Source organism: Leuciscus leuciscus, assembly GCF_965113295.1.
Source record: "Leuciscus leuciscus genome assembly, chromosome: 25".
Lineage (NCBI taxonomy): Eukaryota > Metazoa > Chordata > Actinopteri > Cypriniformes > Leuciscidae > Leuciscus > Leuciscus leuciscus.
In genome coordinates, this window is record NC_138724.1 from 26,501,612 (window position 1) to 26,522,724 (window position 21,113).

Here is a 21,113-nt window from a genome sequence, read left to right on the forward strand (position 1 = left end):
GAAATGTTTTGCAATAGGGATGGATTGATATGGTCATTTTTGACTGAAATGTTTTTTAGTATAACACCGTGTCCTAACTACACGCAATGTTAATCAGAGTTTTAGCCCTAACCAGGCGCGACGGCAACACGCAACGATTCTAATTTAGAAACGGTTTCTATTTTTCTGCGACGTCGCGCTGGAACAACAAACACAAAGTGTGGCAATGATAATCTCAGGTACTGTTTATGTGCTTTATTTAATGTTAAAAGTGTGTAATGTGACTTTGAATATCATTTAGTGCTCCAGCTTTGTAGCTGTAAAAGCAACAATGGATATAATTCACCTCAGATCTTGAAATTAAACAAATGGAAACATGAACGTAAAAACTGTGAACAAACAAGTGTATTATTTGACAAAGATTGTTTTAGTAACTCAGTAGCCTATGTATTTTTTAAATGGTGTAATATTTGTGAATTTGATTATGTAGCTACTTATCCATTTTCTTGCGAGTGCCGTTAAGAGATTACTCTCTAGTGCTGTGCGCTTGCCGTTAGACTCCGCCCACACACTGTTCTGATTGGCTGTGATTTTTGATTGACGTTGTGGCGTCTCACAGTCGCGTCGCGTCTAGCCTGTCGCTGGAATCTTATCACGTTGCGTGTAGTTAGGACACGGTGTAATCCTAAAGGCCGAGGCCAGTATTTGTTTTTCAAATGTCAATGAATCCATTAAAAAAAACCATTCCGTCATTTCCAGTCAATGTTACAGAATGGATGCAAGTAGAAAGTTATGACTCTGGTTTTAGCAAACAACACAAATACATTCTCACAGGCACAAAGAGATAGAAGAGAATCACTTACCACATCCTCCCTAAAACAGAAGAAAATAAATAAAATACATTTTACATTGCAAACTGAGAATTGATATGAAAAGCCTTTAAAATCCTTGCTGTCATTCAAACACAACAAAACACTGATCCATACACATTCAGAGCACAAAAACACATGAGATATGATTGATCTTACCCCTGAAGGCTCCTCATCGCTTTCCTAAAAAACACATTTATTTCACATCTTAAAGGCAACATGGAACTTTCTAAATACATTTCCAAAACTTAATTTGACATATTAATAAGGAGGAAACATCTCATGTACTGTAGTAAATAGTCAACAGGCAGTAAAAATTATTCATACTCACACAATCAGAGCTCCATCGCCCACCGCCTCTTAACATTGGTCTGTTTGGAAAATGTAGAAACCCTAAAACAGAAATTGATTGCGATTATCATATGAAATGTATAAGGGAACATTGGTTTTGAATTTATAATATGAACAGACACAGACATCCTCACAAGATCACAATCGTCGCACTAACCGTGTGTCTGCACTCTTCTCTGCAGCTGGGGTCCTTTCACAGTCTGTCTGCTGTCTTTATTAACGGCAATGAAGGCTGTATGAACACTGCTCACTCCTGCCTGAACACTGAGCTCCATTATCTTTCTCCTGACGCTCTTCAGCCTCGCACTACTAGCCCTTTCTTTCTGCTCCAGAAAACGGATCCGGGTCCGAGCCGCCAGCCGGTGGACAGCCAACCTGCAAAAACATGGAGGAAATTTGTTGGATTTGAAAAGCAAACAGTAAATGTCAGTCCAATTCAATGTGTTTCTATGTATGTTTGTGTGTGTTACCCAGTTTCCTCAGTTGGTTTGAGGCAGAAGTGCAGCTGGTTTGTTACTCGTTGATCTTTAAGCTTGTACTTGACTGTCACCATTCCCTCAGAGCCTCCTGAACTCTATGAGACAGTAAAAGATGACAGAATTAGGATAAATAGCAAATAAAAAGCTTAAATATATGAGCTATAAGGAGTTTTCTGGCCTCTTTTCTAAGCATTTAAATATAATAGGTAGTTAAACCTTCAGGCTTTTAGAAAGGGTCACAAAAGCACCATATACACATCATGGTTGAAATGACTCGTGAACTGTATTATAGGTCTTTTCTAGGGTTGGGTATTCTTTGAACTATAACGAATCCGATTCTCGAATATCGATTTTCCTTATTTCGATCATTTTTTCGATTCCAAAAAGGTAAAAAAACAAAAACAAACTTGGATGTCATTCACATTAATTCTAAGTCTTATTGCAAAACATTTAATTGTAGCTGAATACCATGAACAAAAATGAACAGGCTAATACTAACACACAAGGAACTATTGCCTATGGTTTAAAAATATCACAGCAAAAACAACTGGCCTAACTAATATAAATTTCAAGCAATTTTAAAGACAAGTAAACACTCAGTAATTAAAAAAAGCACAAATAAACAAATTAGCAATCACACAAATAAACACAACTGAACCAAGATATGACTGAAAAAAACAACAGTGTTTTAAGATTTTCAGGTATTCAGGTACAGAAACTGTAATCAAATATAAAATAACACTGCTTATTATAAATAAAATATACATAACAAATATAGTAACAAAAGTTATTCAGTCAAGAACAGTGAGTGAATTTTCTCTTTGTCTTTTGTTGTTTGATTATTATTTTAGGCTGCTGTCACCTTAAAAGCTAGACAAATCCAATATATTGATACACATGTATGTTTAACCAACTGCATTTAGAAGGATATATTTGAATATTTTGTGCCTATTTGTCCATTCAAATTCAAAAAGATGTGGAAGAGAACTCGTGCAACATTCAGTAAGAGAGGCGGGCTTCTGTGTGCACACTTTGAATAAACAGTGCACGGGTCTTCTTGCACTTCAATCACATTAAAATGCACACAGAGGAACCGATAAGCGGAATCGCTTCGGAGTTTCTTATCAAATCACCGGTTCTTGTAAATTTAAAAAACGGTTCTCGATACCCATCCCTAGTCTCCTCAAGTCAAAAAATACCTTTGTGTGTGAAAAAGAAAAAAAATTAAGTTCTTATTCTTGTTAGTCCGCCACAACGCCAATTAATCAGTAAAAAAAATAAGCATATGATTAATTCAGAAATTATTCTAATTCACGCATCTAATTAATACATGAAAAATACATGCTATATCATCCTACCTCTCCTTTAAGTTGGGCGTAAATGAGTGCCCTTTGACCCTGGAAGAGCACTTTGATGGGTTGAGACATTTTTTCCACCCTAATGCCATCTGGAAGGCTCCAGTTCACAGAGATATTAAACACAGGGGGCTGCAGCGCAAACTTGAGGGACTGCATCACCTGATATAGTTTAAGAGAAAGAGAAACCATTGAGACATTTGACTAGGAAACATCTGTGCCTGTGAAATCCAGTGGAGAGCTTTACTTTGGGCTGCATGCGGTCGGTGCCTGTGATGAACTGAGCGTGACCAGATCCTTCCCTGGCCATTCCTGTGATGAGGGCGGTACTTGCACCCTCACCAATCCCGAATGAGAAACACCTGATACACAATAAACTCTGTTACTGTAAGTGATGAAGAGATGAATGATGGGAAGATCAAACCCAGCAGCAGATCTTTACCTGTGAGAGTGAACATGATGTTTCACCAGGTCCAGCACCTCTTTAGTGTTTCTCACCTCTCCATCAGTGAAGATGAACAGCTGAAGAGAGAACAATTCATATCAGACATGGGAAATCCTTTGGCAGCACCTTTGGACAAAATTTGAAAATCAGAAAAAAAATTTAACCAATATCTTGCAATGGCAGCTCATTGGGGGAGGTAAGGAAGGCACAGCTTAATTAAAATTGAGGAGAAAAATCATATACTGTTAATAAAATTCACAGTAATTCATTTCATGACTTCAGAATGTGTATTTCACCATTGTACTCCATGAAATACTAGAGACGTCAGAACCCCAAGTGGTAACGCATCCGTGTAAACGTGCCGAATGTGTAATGTATATGTGTAATGTCATTTTTCAGTCTAAAAGTGACCAAACAACTGTGCCTCCCCTAATTTAAAACCCATGAACCATAGAACTTGTGTAAAAGAGTAACTGCAGCATTTCTGCTGATCCATAGGCGCCACCTACTGTCAGAGAGTGAACTAGCCTATTCATTACAATTATACTGTATACTGTCCCATATCACAGAATACCAGAATGTCCAGAGACCAAAAGGCATCAAATTAGCACTAAACATACATTTGCAAAATTATTCAACCCCCAAAAGTCAAATTTTGTAGCGAATCCTTTACTGTTTATAACCTCAAATAAATGTTGACTAAGTTCTTACAAGCTTCTGACACTCTCTACTGGGATTCCTTGTGTGCAAAAGCTTCTAGATCACTGATATTCTTTGTTTCCATGCTACCACTTTCTTAAAATATCACCGAAGATTTAAGGAAATGTATATCTGGAGACTGCGCAGGCCACTCAAGAACATTCCCTGTACTGAAATGTTTTTTCCTCCAATCATCAGGCCATCTAGCAAGTCTTTAAGCACTAAATTGATGGCTTTTCTCAGCTGCTCTGATCAAAAATCTTATTCCCCTTGATGAAATTGTGCCCTGGAAGGTTTGCTATGGTACCATACATTTTAAACTTACAAATGATGCTGCCAACTAGGGGTGTGCAGTGGAGATAATATCTGTATCTGTAACAATCTCAAAATTATTCGTATCTGTATTCGGATAAAGCCGTAAGTGGGCATTATTATGATTATAATGATTAAATATCTTGTAACTGTCTGAGCCGATAGCCTCGTATAGGCAAGGCTTTGAGGTGTAATGCAGTTGTGCTTCGGGCGACCTGAGTTCGAGTCCCAGCTCAGGGACCTTTCGTGATTTAAAAAAAGTTAAACAGCAAAACAGTCAAAATAGATGTTCCAACTTTACAGCAAAAAAAATAATTGTTCACAGCCTTGTACAAAAAGTGGTTTTGGTCTATATAGCTAATTTTGCCATTCATGACAACTGTGAGGGGGATGAATTTTATAACTCATCCATTTAAATAATATTAAGCCTTAAAGTTCTGCATAATTAAGGGCGTGGCCACTTGAGTGACAGGTGGATTGCTGCTGCTGTCACTACTAGCCGTTTGTCAGCTGTCTGTTAGCCGTCACGTCATCTCAGCTAATCCCGCCTCTTTGCCCATTTTCGATTTATCACAAACGCGCGGTGACACGCTGCCAAGATGGCGACGGCCGGCTCCGCCCACTTTGGGCTTCAAAAATGCTCTTCAGAAACCTACGGGTGACGTCACAGACACTACGTCAATTTTTTTTTTGTCTATAAGTAAAATGTGTATGATGTAGTATTTTAGTTGATTTACTCTTGCCAAGCTCTGATTTCAGTGAGACACATGAAGAAGTAACAACAACGCGGCTATTTGATTTGTGCTCATTTCATTCATAGAGTTAACATTCACTTCACACACTCATTAGTGTGTAGTGCATGTGTCGCAACTTTAAAGGGATAGTTCGGCCAAAAATGATATTAAACCCATGATTTACTCACCCTCAAGCCGTTCGAGATGCATATGTCAATCATTTTTCAGACGAACACATTTTCAGTTATTTTAGAAAATGTCTTAGATCTTTCAGTGGTTATAATGTCAAGTTATGGGGTCCACCTCCTTCAAGTCCCAAAAATGTGCATGCATCCTTCACAAAAGTAATCCATCCGGCTCCAGGGGGATAAACGAAGGCCTTCTGAGGGTAATCCGTGCGGTTTTGTAGTAAAAATATACATATTTAAAACTTTATAAATGAAAATAACTGGCTTCCGGCAACGGTCGACGCGCGTTCACGGGAGATGGATGCCGGCGTATGATGTAGGACGTAGCGTAGGAAGCGTCACAACGCATTTTGTGTGTTTTGAAACCAGCGAAAATTGCAGGATAGTAGAACATGGATTCACAAAATGTCACATCACGTACTTGAATCGCTTTTCTGAACGGAGAAAACAATAAAACGAAATATCTAAAAAATAATAGGCCTATACGCAAAATATATTTCACTTAAATAATTACAGATTAACAAAACGAAAGGAAAAAATTTGCTGAGTTTCAGTTCATTGTGACGGGCTCCAAAGTGGATTCGTGCCGAATGAGAGAGGTAGGCTTCAGTTTCACTTTAAATTAATTCGTTGTGGCTTGACGTTTATATAGCCTGAATACTGTTACCTTTAGAGAATTTGTTATGGAGTGAGGGGAACTAAAATAGCCTATAGTTTTATAGTGTTTGTAAACATTTTGCTTTATTTACCGGTATTTTATATTATGACTAGGGCTGTGAAGGTATGGGATTTTTTCTTACCGCGGTAAAGAAGCAACAAATCTCGCGGTTTGGCGGTTAACCGACCCCCCACCCACCCCCCCAAAAAATAAATAAATAAATAAATATCACCCGCGGCCGCGTCACACACTGCAGACGCGATCAAGAGCGCATGTAGCTTGTAAATGACAATGGAAATGAATAACATAAAGCAGTATTCTTTATTAACAAATAAACAAATTAACATTTATATTAAATTGTAAATATGAATAATTAACTATTAATTAAGGCCGGCGACACACTGGCTGCGTGGTGTGAGTGTGGCGTTTCTGTTGCGTGTCAGTTGCGTGGCTTTTTTTTTATGTCTTTGCACACCAGAAACAGCGCTGCTGCTTCTGCTAGGTGACTAGCCTCATTGGTGATATATTCGACATATGGGGAGAGAGTTGTGGAAGGCCTATACTTAATGTTAAACATAAATATATAACAGCAAAGACAGCGTCGGCAGTATTGACGGCAAAATAGGCTACAGAATATTTCGTTCTGTATTGACAGGTGCAATATTTGAAAATCGATAATATTTTTTTAAATTACATTTATATCTGCATTTATGTCAAAACCTAAACTTTCAAACATCAAAATGTAATTTATTAATATGTATTCATGTCAAAATGACATACAAACATTTTTTTCCTATTCTATTTAGCCAGGAAACGCTTCCAACAGGCGTGAAAAATAGGCGTCGGTTCTATTTATAGCATGCACGCTTTTTTTCCGCGCGGCTCGTGCCGCAACGCAGGCAGTGTGCAAGCTCTAACCTGTTAACATGGGAGCCGAAATAAAAACGGACACGCCACGCAGCCAGTGTGTCGCCGACCTAAGGTAGGTGTGCTGCACTTAAGTCCAGCAAACGCCACAGGATGGTTAATTTTTCTAAGATGTGGTCTTAAGTTAGTGGTATTTCCTCGCGAGACGGATACTTTTGTGCGACAAATACGGCATATTGCCTTGTCCAAATTCACCGGATTCCCCTTAATTGTCACCTGCCTCAAAGGCGACACAGTATTTGGCTTAGACACTAGATTCGTGGCTATTTTTTGAATAATGTCATTCGGCTAGCGCCGTCAACTGTTATTGCCTATATCACATAAGAGAGATCGCTACTTGCAATTAAAATCTAACTCCAACTGTTTACGTTATGCTTGTCTTTTATGCCTGTGTTTGTTTGTATTTAATTGAACATTATCTGTAAACATCACAAGTACTGAAACCTAGCAGTTAATTAATAATAATCAGAAACACACAAAAAAATAAATCCCCCATATGTTTAACGGACTGTCCCTCCCTTGCGCAGGAAGCGTTTTTTTTTTCTCCAGAAGCACTTGAACATGGGACTCGCAGAATACAGTAAATTATAAGCAAAAATGAATGTGTTTATAGTTCATATCACACACCATATGCACTCCTGTAACTTTCAAAAAAAAAAAAGAAAAAAAAAAGGTTTGCACTGCACAACATCAGGAAGATCAGGCCTTTCCTAACTGAGCATGCAACACAACTTATCGTCCAGGCCCTGGTCATCTCTAGGCTTGACTACTGCAATGCCCTTCTGGCTGGACTCCCAGCATGTGCGACCAAACCCCTACAGATGATCCAGAATGCTGCAGCTCGTCTTGTCTTCAACGAGCCCAAGAGGGCCCACGTCACTCCTCTGTTCATCTCTCTGCACTGGCTACCTCTAGCTGCTCGCATCAAGTTCAAGGCACTGACGCTTGCTTACAGAACTATCACAGGCTCAGCTCCCTCCTACTTTCACTCACTCCTACGAGTCTACATCCCTACCAGACACCTAAGATCGGTCAACGAGCGACGTCTCGTGGTTCCATCACAGAAAGCCACAAAATCACTTTCCAGAACATTCTCATTTACAGTTCCATGCTGGTGGAACGCTCTCCCCACCCTCATCCGGAATGCAGAATCCCTGACAACATTCAAAAAACAGCTGAAAACCAATCTCTTCCGTGAGCACTTAACCTTATAAAAAAAAATAAAAAAAAAATAAAAAAAAAAAATATTTCCTTTCCCTTTGAAACATCACTTATCAGGCTTATGCTACTCTGAATAATACCTGAACTTCGTATTTTGAGCACTTCCTGCGTTGTTGTTGCTTTTGCCTCTTTATGATGACTCGCTGAATTTAGTCCTAATTTGTAAGTCGCTTTGGATAAGGGCGTCTGCTAAATGACTAAATGTAAATGTAAAAAGGTGCGGTGATGACCTCACACCGCGGTAGGCATCTCATTAACGCGATATTGCGGTGATGCGGTTATCGTCACACCCCTAATTATGACATAATTTTTCCTCTCAAAAACGCAATTTTATACGATTATATAACCTTTTTTTTTTTTTTTAACCACGCAACAAACATTTTAACAGTGTTTCCTTTCGTTGAAAACATTTGGACAACATCTTGTTGTAAAATGTAATGTTGTATTGGCTATGACTAGATGGCAAATACAAGACTCTCTTCATGTTTTTGAGTAAAGAAAACAGCAAAAAAAAAAAAAAAAAACGTTATTAACCAGGTTTTTTTTCTAATCAAACCAGTTTCGGAACGGATAATACAGAAGGAACGCATGAATAGAAACGTTAAAATACGGATTCTGCTTGGAGTAAACCGATTTAAATATTTTTTGCCCTGGTTTTAACACAATTTTGTACCCTTGTCTGTGACTTAAAAACAGCAATGTTTTTGCAAAATACAGTTTGAATAATTATGACAATTATCCTATAGAAAAAATCCTATAATTAAAAAATATTACATTGTGTTTTGTATATTTATTTAAAAAGAAAAAACTCTGGATCTTTAGGAAAGCTTACATTTGTAAATAGTCTCTGTGGGGTTAAATAAATTGCGAGTCTCCATGACAGATTTCATTTAAATATGGTAAATTTAAATAATTAAAAATTCCTTTATCCGTCACTCTACACCTTTGTAACACACACAATGAAGCATTGATGTTTAGGGGGAATAAAATCATTTTAAAATTGTGCTGTAACACTATAAAAGTCATAAATGTACATACAGTGATGTAATCAATTCATTCATTCATGCATGTTGAGGTGTTGTCGTACCTGTCTGGGGTGGTTGGGCTTACAGGGCTGACTGTAGATGTATTTTAGAGGCTGTAAAATCTCTGTGCCGCCCAGGTCTGCTTGCATTCTCTTCACTCTCTTCAGAGCCTGATCTATTGTGTCCTGACTGTACTCGATACTCTCACTGCAGTGAAACACACAAACATCTCCTCATCTCCCCTGACAGATTTAAAAATTGAATATCTGAATATATACTGTATGTGAATGGAGATATAGTTACTAGTGAGAGAAGGCCTCAAAACGAGAGCCAAATCCAAAGATATTGAAGTAGCATCCCATGGGCAGACTCTTCAACAGTAATAGCAGAGTGTCCTATAGAGAGACATGGAAAAGTATTCTAGTGTGTCTCATCTGAATACGAGTCAACAGACCCAAATGCACATTTAAATCTTACCTTTGCGCTTTCTATGCGCGTTTGTGCCCCTTTCCCATGATGCATCACTTCACCCATACTGCCTGATTGGTCCATCACGAAAATAAACTCTCCTTGTGTTGCCAGTGATGACAACACTTCCTCTGGGAATTCTGGGTACAAACTTATCATGACCACTGGGTTCCTCATCAGAGAGCCTGAAATAGAGAGAGAGAGAGTCAGTGAAACCTTGATCACTCAATCCCATAATGCCAGTGATCTGCAGGTCCGACCTGATGGGGCAGTGGCCACTCCTGCCTCCACTATAGCAGAGGGCTGATGGGTATCCTGATAGTACAGAAACAGCTCAACGTCCTTATCAAACATGTGACCAGGACTCAGATTCACCTACACACATAAAAACACATGCATAACACTGCTGTGCTCACACTTCCAGATAAACACATGAAGACACACACAGTACCGTAGCCTGAGTGTGATCCGAGCGGAGGAACACTAGAGGATCCAGAGTGCAGTTGGACTCTAGTTTGGAGATGGGCTTTGGAGAGCTCACATGGACACTGAGAGTCAGCGTGTAGGGAGCAGCTCCACATACTGATGAAATCTCTGAGACTATACCAGCTCCTGAACCTGACACACACACACACACACACACACACACACACACACACACAGATAGTGTGTTAGAATCAGCTTCTCTCTGCTACTAAAGTGTGTGTAGCAGCTGCTGTACCTGCTGGTGTGTATCGGGGGTTGAGTACAGCCGGCAGACAGAAGCGCAGCGAGTGGTCGGCCTGCACATCGAGCTCGGTGACGTAGATGATGGTGACGGCAGCGTTCTGACCCGGCAACAGACACCCGACACTCAGTCTGAACACATCAGGACTCTCTGCGCTCTCTTCCAGCAGAAACGCCTGCTGACCCGAACTCACAGCGTCATCATACTGATCCCTCGCCTGCAAGACACAGTTTTGTTACGTGGTGCAAAAAATATGCAAATGAATGTTCAGCAGACTTATATTTGGACTCACGGTTTCTCTGTCTTGCACCTCTGCCACAATCTCCTGCTCTCCGATCTTGGCACTGAAGTGGCAGACAGCAGCATCAGCGGGCAGAGGGAACACGAACAAGGCCTCCAGGGGGCGCTCTTCCTCATTCACATACAGCAGAGTGGAGGAGACTGTGGAGACATGATCCTGAACACGAACCTCCACTGAGATGCTCTTCAGAGGCACTGAGTCACACAAACCAACAGAACATCACAAATACACATTATATATAGTTCTCTGAGAGATAAATAAAGGGTTTAATATATTCAACATTAATAGAATAGAGAACGTAACATGTGACAACAGGCCCTAGTTATTTTGAAAATGTGACAACTTGTCCCAGTTGACCGTTAAAAAAAACTTTTTTTTCATCCTTTGAGAACAATCTGTCGGTTAAACTCTACATTCATCCAATATTATAGTTATAGCTAACGTTACTTAAATAAAACCCTCGCGACAAACGTCCCCGTGTGGAAAAACACCTCTGCTGTCGAACATATTAAAAACTAAAGTTTAAATTCAGGTAACGTTAACAGTAAACAGGTGAATTCATACCTGGCTCATTTTTCTGAGTCACAAGACCGCAGTTCTCCATTTTGACGCTCCGTTAAACGAAATGACGATTTTCCGTTAAACGAAGGACAAACTTAAACACCGAAACTACCTTTAAATGTGCCTCAAATCTTCAAAGATCTACTCATTTAATGAGTAAATAGGCCTATGTGGTTCTGGACGTTTCTAAAGCGGCCAAACGTTTGGAGAAGGTAATCGATTTCACCGAGTAACCGCTGCTTTACTCATGAATATTAATTAGGCGACGTCGTGGGCAGGCTGAAGTGACATCACGTGCCCGAAACTGTCATTTTGACCCGAAACTCATTTTTATTTTATCTTTAAAATTAGTTAATAGGAGTGTTTAGCACGTTTGTCGCACTTGAACTTGAAATTCACAAAAGAAAATTCGAGGAGTTTATGTTTTTCTTTTTTTTTAATAAAAATCAATCAGTCACAATGCAGTCCACACAGATATGAAATGGTTAGACTTGAACACACTTACAATGCAGAGCAACCACCCCCACCCCCCCCCCAATTGCAAAATAAAGGGTGAAGTTACAACAGCAATTTTTGATTCTGAATTAAAATCAGCATTTTAAATAAATATTATTGAAGGTTGTGCTTGTTTTTGTTTTGTTTTTCCCTGCTGTCCACCTTACTAACTTGAATTATTACAATATCTGACACTTCATTATAAACAGAAAAACCTAAAAATTCTAAAACTTTATAAAAAACATTTTATAATGTCTAAATAAATATATACCTGAAGAAATACTGAAGAGAAAATCTGAAGTAACTGACTTTAGGCCCAAAGGAACAGTTCATTATTTGCTCCATATAGAGCTATAAGGCCATCTAAAGGCAAGAGTCATGAAATATCATGTTATTTATTTTTTTCCCCATAAGAGGTCGGCAGAGATGAGGTAAGATATTTTGAGCTGATATAATAGGGGAATGCATGTATTGGGGACTTAATTTTGTATTTATGTTGAAATAATGTGAAGGATTTGCTTAAATTATATTATTTATTGATAAAATCTAGTAATTTTAAGGTAAACAAAATATCTCCAAAGAAATTGCAATAAAAAAGAAAAATAATATCTAAATGAAATGATAAGCTTTCTGGACAAGGAGAAGATGAGGGTTAAAGGGATAGTTCACTTTGAAATTAATTTTTGGTATGTTTTAGCTTACCTCAAGTGCATCCAAGATGTAGGTGTCTTTTTTTCCGCAGTAGTTTCAATTTTGATATTTTTAGGTCAAACCGTTCTTGTCTGTCAGTCATATAATGCAGGTCTATGGTCACGGTCTCAAAACACAAGCACAGAGTCCAAATTAAAACAATTCCCCGTCGTCCAAATTAAACAATTCCCCATCGTAAGTACACATTGATGGCCTAAGACACGAAACGAGCAGTTTGTGTGAGAAAACGAACAGTATTTATATCGTTTTTACCTCTTATACGCAGCCATGTCCGAGTGATCTGATCTGACGTGTACGCAGACTGGTGCATAGATATATACACTAGATGTCGCCTTAAAGACATTCGTTCCAATGAACTGCCGTAGACAAGGCGACTTCTAGTGTGTATATATCTATGCACCAGTCTGCACACACGTCAGATCAGATCACTCGGACATGGCTGCGTATAAGAGGTAAAAACGATATAAATACTGTTCGTTTTCTCACACAAACTGCTCGTTTCGTGTCTTAGGCCATCAATGTGTACTTACGATGGGGAATTGTTTAATTTGGACGACGGGGAATTGTTTTAATTTGGACTCTGTGCTTGTGTTTTGAGACCGTGACCATAGACCTGCATTATATGACTGACAGACAAGAACGGTTTGACCTAAAAATATCAAAATTGAAACTACTGCGGAAAAAAAGACACCTACATCTTGGATGCCCTTGAGGTAAGCTAAGGTACCAAAAATTAATTTCAAAGTGAACTATCCCTTTAACCCATAACAATGGACATCACATGTCAACCCCCTTTTTTTTTTTTTTTACTTCTGGAGCATTTCACCTGCAGTCCATTAGATTGGACGCTTGTCATCCAATCAAATGGCAGTAAAGCTCTGCATGTAGTAATTATTAAAAAAAACACTACATTGAAGAGAAGCATGGCAGCACTTCACTCCAAACACAGAAGCAAGCAACATTTTCTATGGTTTTATTTAAATTTTTTGATATGTGTGCCAGTATTTCATAGTTTGTATGTAAAATAGAAAGATTGAACTTATTTAATTAAAGTTAAAAAATCGATTGTAGAATTGCACGTTTTAAATCAGGATTTTTTCAAATGTGTCTGTCCATTAGAATGGACAGTGGGTTCAAAAGCCTGTTACTGAAATCACATTCCAGTAACTGAAGTCCAGTAATGCTGATTGAAATTTATCACAGTACCGATACCGATAAAAAATTTTCATATGCAGAATATATAGTTCTTGAAGTGCTTGAACATATAGCTGATGGAAATATCTCAGATGTTGACTTTATGTGGAGTGCTGAGGAAGATGGAGATGTAAGAAAAATCTCCGTATTTAAAACTATATAAAGTAAAATGACTAGCTTCCGGCCAAACGAACATACGGATTTGACTTAAATCTAAAGCCTAACTTGAATATGAATTATTTTTCTTACAAAAACGCATCGCTTCGCTTCAGAAGGCCTTTATTTCACCCCCAGAGCCGCATGGAGCACTTTTATCATGGATGGATGCGCTATTATGGACTTTCAAAACAGAAACAACCATTCACTGCCATTATAAAGCTTGGAAGCCAGGACATTTTTTAATATAACTCCGACTGTATTCGTCTGAAAGAAGAATGTCATATACACCTAGGATGGCTTGAGGGTGAGTAAATCATGGGCTAATTAAATTTTTTGGGTGAACTATCCCTTTATAGGTATAGTACACCCAAAAATGATATTTGTCATCACTTACTCATCCTCATGTTGTTCTAAATCTGTATGAGTTTCTCTATTCTGCTGAACACAAAAGAAGATATTTTAAAGAATGTCGGTAACTAGACAGTTGACAGTAGCCATTGACTTCCATAGTATTATTTCCTACTATAGCCTATATTTTCCTAATAACTACATATTATATTGTTATGATATAATATTATCATTATTAGTAATTATTTTGAAAATTATAATAATATTTAGCAGTTATGTATCAATATAGATATTACAGTACAATACCGTATAATTAATTACAGCAAAAGCAGAACAAATGATGAAATACAGTACAAATACAGTAAAGTACTATTACAGTACTGATCTTGTGTACTGTAAAGTGAATTACAGTACAGTTACTGGAAATCAAAATACATGCATCATGCATGGCAACCGTGCTGCCAGTAATGTACTGTAGAAATACAAGAAAATGGTTAACAGAGAAATTGTTTCAAAGATGCACACAGTAAATTACTCTAACGTGAATGCATTGATTGATTCCTAGGTTTATTTTGTTATGAATAAACAAATGTGCGATCTATAAAGCAAAAACCTTACAATTAAAGTTGAAATGTTGTAATGTTCAAGTTTTTGATCTAAAAAAAGAAAGATGCGCAAAGAAAATATTTCGCATATTGATTGATTCTAAGATATTTAGTTTGTTACAAACAATGTGCAATCTGTAAAACAAAAACCTCAAAATTAAAGTTGAAATGGTATACTGTTGAAAAGTTTTTGACCTTGAGAAAAAGTTTTAAGTATATACTAACAATTTTTATGTTTATTATTCAATTTTATGTTGGTAAATTTTTGTGAAGTACACCTGTTTTGACCTGACGTCCATTGAAATGGACAAAAAAAAGTACAATTAAAGCCAAACATTTTTAAAAAAAAATTTATTTGGTCTCATTTATAGAAGCATCATGAGCTGGGAAAATGTAATTTTATATTTTTCAGAAACTTAAAACATAATTCAGGTCTGAAGGGGTTAAACTGAGTCATAAGTTTGGCTATAAACACGAATATTATTTAGGCCATATTCAAAAACGCCTCCCCCTCAAACTTCTGAGCCAAGTGGAATTTCCAAATGATAAATTCCAGGCAACTTCAGTACGGGTGATTTATCAGTTATTTGTACTTCACAAACAGAATTCGTCCTTTAGAAACTTTTTTTAATTGTAGCTCTTTCATTTTTCGTAATTTTAAGGGTGTTGACATTTTATATACACATACTGTACTTTTGGTTATAGAATGCAATTTGTGACTATTTGTCTTATATTTGTGTTTAAACATAATAAGCACTCCAACATTAGTCTTCTGCTGTGTGAAAGTTTCCTCAGTGATTGAGGTCCGGTCCAACGGCTTTAGGAAATCACTGACAGACAATGTCCATTTAAATGATTATATATTCGAAACATAATTATATTATCAAAAACCTGAGGCATTATGTTTTATTATAAAACTCAAAATGTGTTTCTAAGGTCAAAGTGACTCAAAAATATAGCACAGGTCACATGGTCACAGTTTGTTTATTAAGCGTGCAGGGCAACCACCCAGTAGAGCATTGCAATAATCTAGCTTTGAGCTCATGAACGCATGAAATAACTTTTCTGCATTTGTCATTGAGAGCTTGTCGTAATTTAGATATATTTTTAAGATGGAAAAACGCGGTAAGCATAAGTGAGCCATACCTGGCTAATTTATCTCAGACACGAGATCAACATTCTCAAGCTCTTTTAGAGGAAATTACATTTTACTGTGAGGGTTTGTGCAGCTGACCTATTTACAGTCGCTGTATAAAGTTACATAAGCAATACAGTGACAACTAATGACAATTAATAAACTATGGGGGGAGGGGTGTGTGAAATGACATCAAATTGATTAGAATTACATCGCAATTGTAACATTTACTTGCATAGTAAGATTGATAGTCAAGATGGAGTCAAAAAAGCCTCTGGGTCCGAACAAAGTCCCTTTGGTTTTACTCAAATAGTAGTAGATTTCATGATTTATTTCAGTCAGTCGAATGATTTTAATCTGTTTATAAAAAAAATAATCATTAAAGCTCTTTCAGTGGAGTTCATTTTGTCAATAACTTTTGTCAAAGTGTATACAAGGCAACAACACAAGCCTAAATAAATGGACCGTTCTGATGTCAGAGCTCCATTTGTTTCATTCTGGGGATCCATCCAGCCTGTGAAAGCAAATCTGAATTTAAAAAAGGTCTGAAATTAATAATTACAATTAGTCATTTATCAGATGCTTTGATCCAAAGCTAGAGGTGAAAATGCAGGTGTTTTAATAGAATTTATTTACAGGAAGGGCCTTGTGGCTTTGTACCTTATTGTGAAGAAACCACCAAACGCTGCTCTCTCACAAACCTGAACATGATATCAAATTTGTACTGAATAAGTTGTGAAATGAAAAGTATGTTGAAATGAAGGGACTTCATGTGTGGAATTCAAACATGGTAAGTAAGGTATTATATGGCTTCAATGTACAGTATGGACTATTTAAGGTGGGTTTTTTTTACTTTCATTGCATGAAAAAGAATGACAAAGATTATTTTAATATTTTATTACTTTAATAGTAGTCTTTGCTGCCATAATTCAACATTAACATGTTTGTGTGAACATAATCATTTCAGCACCTACATTTTTTGTCCAATGAATCCAAAGAATTTTGTCCAATGAATCGACTCGTCCAATGAATCGGATTAAAATTATTTTCAATTTCAAAACAGCAAAAACATTATCATGAGAGTTTTAAAATATTTAATATAAAAATATGCTGTTGATTTAAGCTGATAAAGAACTAAATTCTAATGAAACACTAACAGAAACAGTAAATTAAACTGTAGCAGTTCTTTTGTCTTCTGACGGCACAGGAAGTAGAAACACAGACGTCTTCAGATTCCCAGAGTCTCTTTGGTCACCTGACATCCGAGCAGGACATTACCCACACACACACACTGAGACAGATCGCCCACTGAAACACACACACACACTCAAATCATCAGTGTGTGTCAAAGAACTGAAGATATTTGCTCAAGCATCTCTTGATGAACGCTGACTGAGTGAATGTGGTCTGGAATGGAGATCTCACCTTTCTGAGAGCCGATCCATGACACTGCCTTCATGGCCACAAACTGCCACTCGACCCGCTGGTCTATTTTACAGCCGTATAACCAGATCAGAGCCAGGAGAGTGGCCCATACTGACCCCTCCACCTGTGCACAAACCATCATACACTGCATTTGTTACTGGACACAATCACAGCTGTCTTATTATTCATCACATCTCTCACCTGTGCTGGCTTCTGATTGGTCAGCTCATCCTCCGTCTTCCCAAACGCATCAGCCAGTGTGGCGTCCAGATCCCAGCAGCCTGACGCCTTTTGGAGAGAAACCAGCTGGAGTAACGGGTCTGCAGTTGAAAACACACACACACACACACACACACACACACACACACACACACACACACACACACACACACACACACACACACACACACACACACACACACACACACACACACACACACACACACACACACACACTCACACACACACACTCACACACACACACACACACAGGTAAGGACAGGTAAACCAACTGGAATTCATTATAGGGGCTTTTAAATTTAAATTCTGTAGGATCTATTGCAATTTGAAATAATTTGTTGTTCAGATTTACAAATATCAAATTATTAGTTATTGCTTTCTTGCAATACACTGGTGCTATATGTGGAGATGGATCGTAAATTAAATATACTATAAATGTCCATGAATGTTAGATTAGGTATCCAGCGTTGCGGAAAGTTACTTTTAAAAGTAATGCATTACAATATTACATTTAGGGATGCACCGATCCACATTTTTTCACTTCCGATCCGATCCCGATACCTGAATTTGGATATCGGCCGATACCGATACTATTCCGATACCAGAGCTGTGTTTGCTTTAATATTATTATTATCATTATTGTTTATTTTATATGATGCTGAAATAAACTCCTCTCAACAGGCAAGTATGATATGTAGGCCTACATATTTATGCATGTATGGTAAGTATAAGGTCAGAAAAGGAAGTCAGAAAAACAGTAAATCCTGTTAACAGGAAAAATCCCATTCTGAAAACAAATATGCAACTGTAGGTCATGTCAATATTTATTACATTCCCAAAATGTCAAATATTGAGTCTTGAAATATAAGAAAAGTGCAAGTGTAAACATCTTACACACACTATCTAAAGGGTGATCCTCGCTCCGATGCTGTAACTCTCTCGATGAATGCTCGATCAACATCAGCCATGTGCAAACAGACAAGCGGATTTCGCCTCAGACGCGCGTCAATTTCGCTTCAAACTTTTGCTTTTTACGAGCGTCAATTTCGCTCTGGGCGCGCGAATGGATTCAAAATATTCAAGCGTCCAACTAGACGCGGCAGACGCGAATTTGACGCGCTATTCGCGTTTGGTGTGAACGCACAGTAACGTGGTGCTTTTTTAAATGTTTGATTGCATTCGTTGTGTTGTACGACGCGAGGGAGCTTCAACGAGCTCTGAATTACGGCTTTGCAAACATTGCATTTTGCTGTCTTGCTCTGCGGTGTTTCCAGTGTGAAGTATTTCTACACAGCGGCCGCAAACTGCGGAATGGATTTCCTGAGCGGTGGCGTGTCTCATAACTCTGTGTCTCATTGAGCCGCGCCTCCGTTCAGGAAATCCATTCCGCAGTTTGCAGCCAGCTAGCAGACTAGCCGGCGGGAATCACTTTTGGAGTCATTTCAGCAGACAACGTTAAAGCGCAGACATGACTCAAGGATATCGGATATCTCCGCAGGTTGGATCGGGAAAATCCGATACGTGAATAACGCTGGTATCGGTCCCGATACCGATACTGGATCGGATCGGCCCCATCCCTAATTACATTACAATTGATCTAACGGTAGCTGCTCACATCTCAGCTTGCCTGATTTCTGGCTGGATGAAGGACCACCACCTTCAACTCAACCTTGCGAAGAGAAAACTACTTGTGGTCCCGGCCAACCCAACACTACAAGACAACTTCTCCAATCATCTAGGTTCATCATCCATAACTCCATCAAGGTCAGCCAGGAACCTTGGAGTTGTGATTGATGATCAATTGAACTTCACAGACCACATTGTTAGAGTTTCCCGGTCCTGCAGATTTGCCTTATACAACATTAGGAGGATCAGGCCCTTTCTATCAGAGCATGCTACACAAGTCCTTGTCCACGCTCTTGTTCTATCCAGACTAGACTATTGTAATGCTCTCTTAGGAGGCGTTCCAGCATGCAATGTCAAACCTCTGCAACTGATCCAGAATGCTGCAGCAATAGTGGTCTTTAATGAGCCGAAGAGAGTGCATGTTACACCTCTCCTCATAAACTTTCACTGGTTGCCAATCGCCGCTCGCATCAAAGTCAAGGCACTGATGTTTGCCTACAGAACAACCATTGGCTTTGCTTCCTTTTACCTAAACTAATTACTCCAGACTTACGTGCCATCTAGAAACTTGTGTTCTGCAAGTGAACGTCGTCTCGTGGTGCCATCTCAAAAAGCAACAAAATCCCTTTCATGGACCTTCACCTGGACTGTTCCCTGCTGGTGGAATGACCTGCCTAACTTAATCGGAGCTTCTGAGTCTGTATGCCGTTTTTAAGAACTGACTGAAGGCACATGTTTTTCGGCAACATTTGACCCATTAATACTAACACTTTCTTATCAATTCTATATCTATAAAAAAAAATATGTGTACTGCATTAGACTAAACTGTGAATGGTCACAGCACTTGCATATTGTTGGAATATTGTTAGTTTAATTGCTTCTATTCCTCTCCTCATTTATAAGTTGCTTTTGATAAAAGCGTCTGCTAAATGATTAAATGTAAATGTAAATGAAAAAAAATATTTTATCAAACGTTTCACCTTCAGTCTTTGAGATAACTGTTACTGTTACCGTCTATTTAACGGATCTTCTATCGCCCTATAATCCATCGCGCTCTTTAAGATCACTAAATTCAAGGCTTTTGGTCATACCTAGGATATCCAGAACCACCAGAGGGAGAGCATTCTCACATTTGGCTCCAAAACTCTGGAATAGTCTTCCTGATACTGTTCGTTGCTCAGACTCGCTCTCCCAGTTTAAAACTAGATTAAAGTCGCATCTCTTCAGCCAGGCATTCATATAATCCTACAGTTCAAACTACAATCCGGCCTGTAGCTCATAAATGCCAGAGGAGAACTGGCCCCCGACTGAGCCTGGGTTCTCCCAAGATTTTTTTTTTCTCCATTAGGTCACTTGATGGAGTTTTTCGGTTCCTTGCCACTGTTGCCTTTGGCTTGCTCAGTTGGGGATATTTTGGGGATATTTAATTTAATTTTATCAATCAATAAATTCCTCTTGAAACAAACTTTGTTGTGTTATTTTAATTTAATACTGTGAAGCTGCTTTGATACAATCTGTATTGTGAAAAGCGCTATACAAATATACTTGACTTGACTTGACTTGACTTTGAGGTACATTTACCTGATGATGAACTTCCAAAGGTCCATGACTGACCAGTTTGTGCAGCTACAGCAGGGCCGTGCAGAGACCTCTGGAGGGGCAGGTGCTTAAAGTATAAAAGGGGGCACATGGAACAAGGCTTTAAATAGGGCTGTGCTCAAAATATCAATACAGCAATATATCAATATGGATGATTCTGTATCGATACGGCAGCAAATGCATTGATGCAGTTTTGAAAAAGAACAGAAAAGACAAATTTTAAGTTTAAAAGTAAAAAAAATAAAAATAATTATGTGCACCTATTAATAACTCTGGG

General features: G+C 38.3%; 2 protein-coding genes across 2 annotated transcripts in view; both read right to left on the reverse strand.

Annotated features, from left to right (window-relative positions):
- Positions 1-1,317: 1,317 nt before the first annotated feature.
- LOC309490100 (von Willebrand factor A domain-containing protein 5A-like) lies at positions 1,318-11,446 on the reverse strand. The gene is made up of 13 exons (XM_082159116.1): positions 11,303-11,446; positions 10,730-10,932; positions 10,432-10,654; positions 10,162-10,328; positions 9,971-10,085; positions 9,720-9,895; positions 9,546-9,637; positions 9,305-9,449; positions 3,476-3,555; positions 3,281-3,395; positions 3,037-3,195; positions 1,670-1,773; positions 1,318-1,574 (listed from the first exon to the last, which is right to left on the reverse strand). The coding sequence occupies exons 1-13, from the start codon at positions 11,340-11,342 to the stop codon at positions 1,352-1,354; spliced, it is 1,842 nt and encodes a 613-aa protein (XP_082015242.1). The 5' UTR covers positions 11,343-11,446; the 3' UTR covers positions 1,318-1,351.
- A 5,382-nt stretch (positions 11,447-16,828) lies between these two features.
- Positions 16,829-21,113, reverse strand: part of LOC309490088 (von Willebrand factor A domain-containing protein 5A-like) — a 65,445-nt gene continuing 61,160 nt past the window's right edge. Inside the window, exons 20-23 of the mRNA XM_082159092.1 lie at positions 20,819-20,903; positions 17,573-17,691; positions 17,372-17,495; positions 16,829-17,254 (exon numbers count right to left, since the gene is read on the reverse strand). Coding sequence (XP_082015218.1) covers positions 17,175-17,254; positions 17,372-17,495; positions 17,573-17,691; positions 20,819-20,903 — 408 coding nt within the window. The 3' untranslated portion in view covers positions 16,829-17,174. The remainder of the gene's footprint in view (positions 17,255-17,371; positions 17,496-17,572; positions 17,692-20,818; positions 20,904-21,113) is intronic.

Bases quoted from the DNA above. Each gene is read 5' to 3' on its own strand.
- LOC309490100 (XM_082159116.1), bottom strand. From the start codon at position 11,342: ATGGAGAACTGCGGTCTTGTGACTCAGAAAAATGAGCCAG. The intron at 3,396-3,475 runs GTAAAGATCTGC...ATTGTGTATCAG, and splicing joins CATCATGTTCACTCTCACAG to GTGTTTCTCATTCGGGATTG. The intron at 1,575-1,669 runs GTAACACACACA...ATGTTTTTGCAG, and splicing joins AAACCAACTGAGGAAACTGG to GTTGGCTGTCCACCGGCTGG.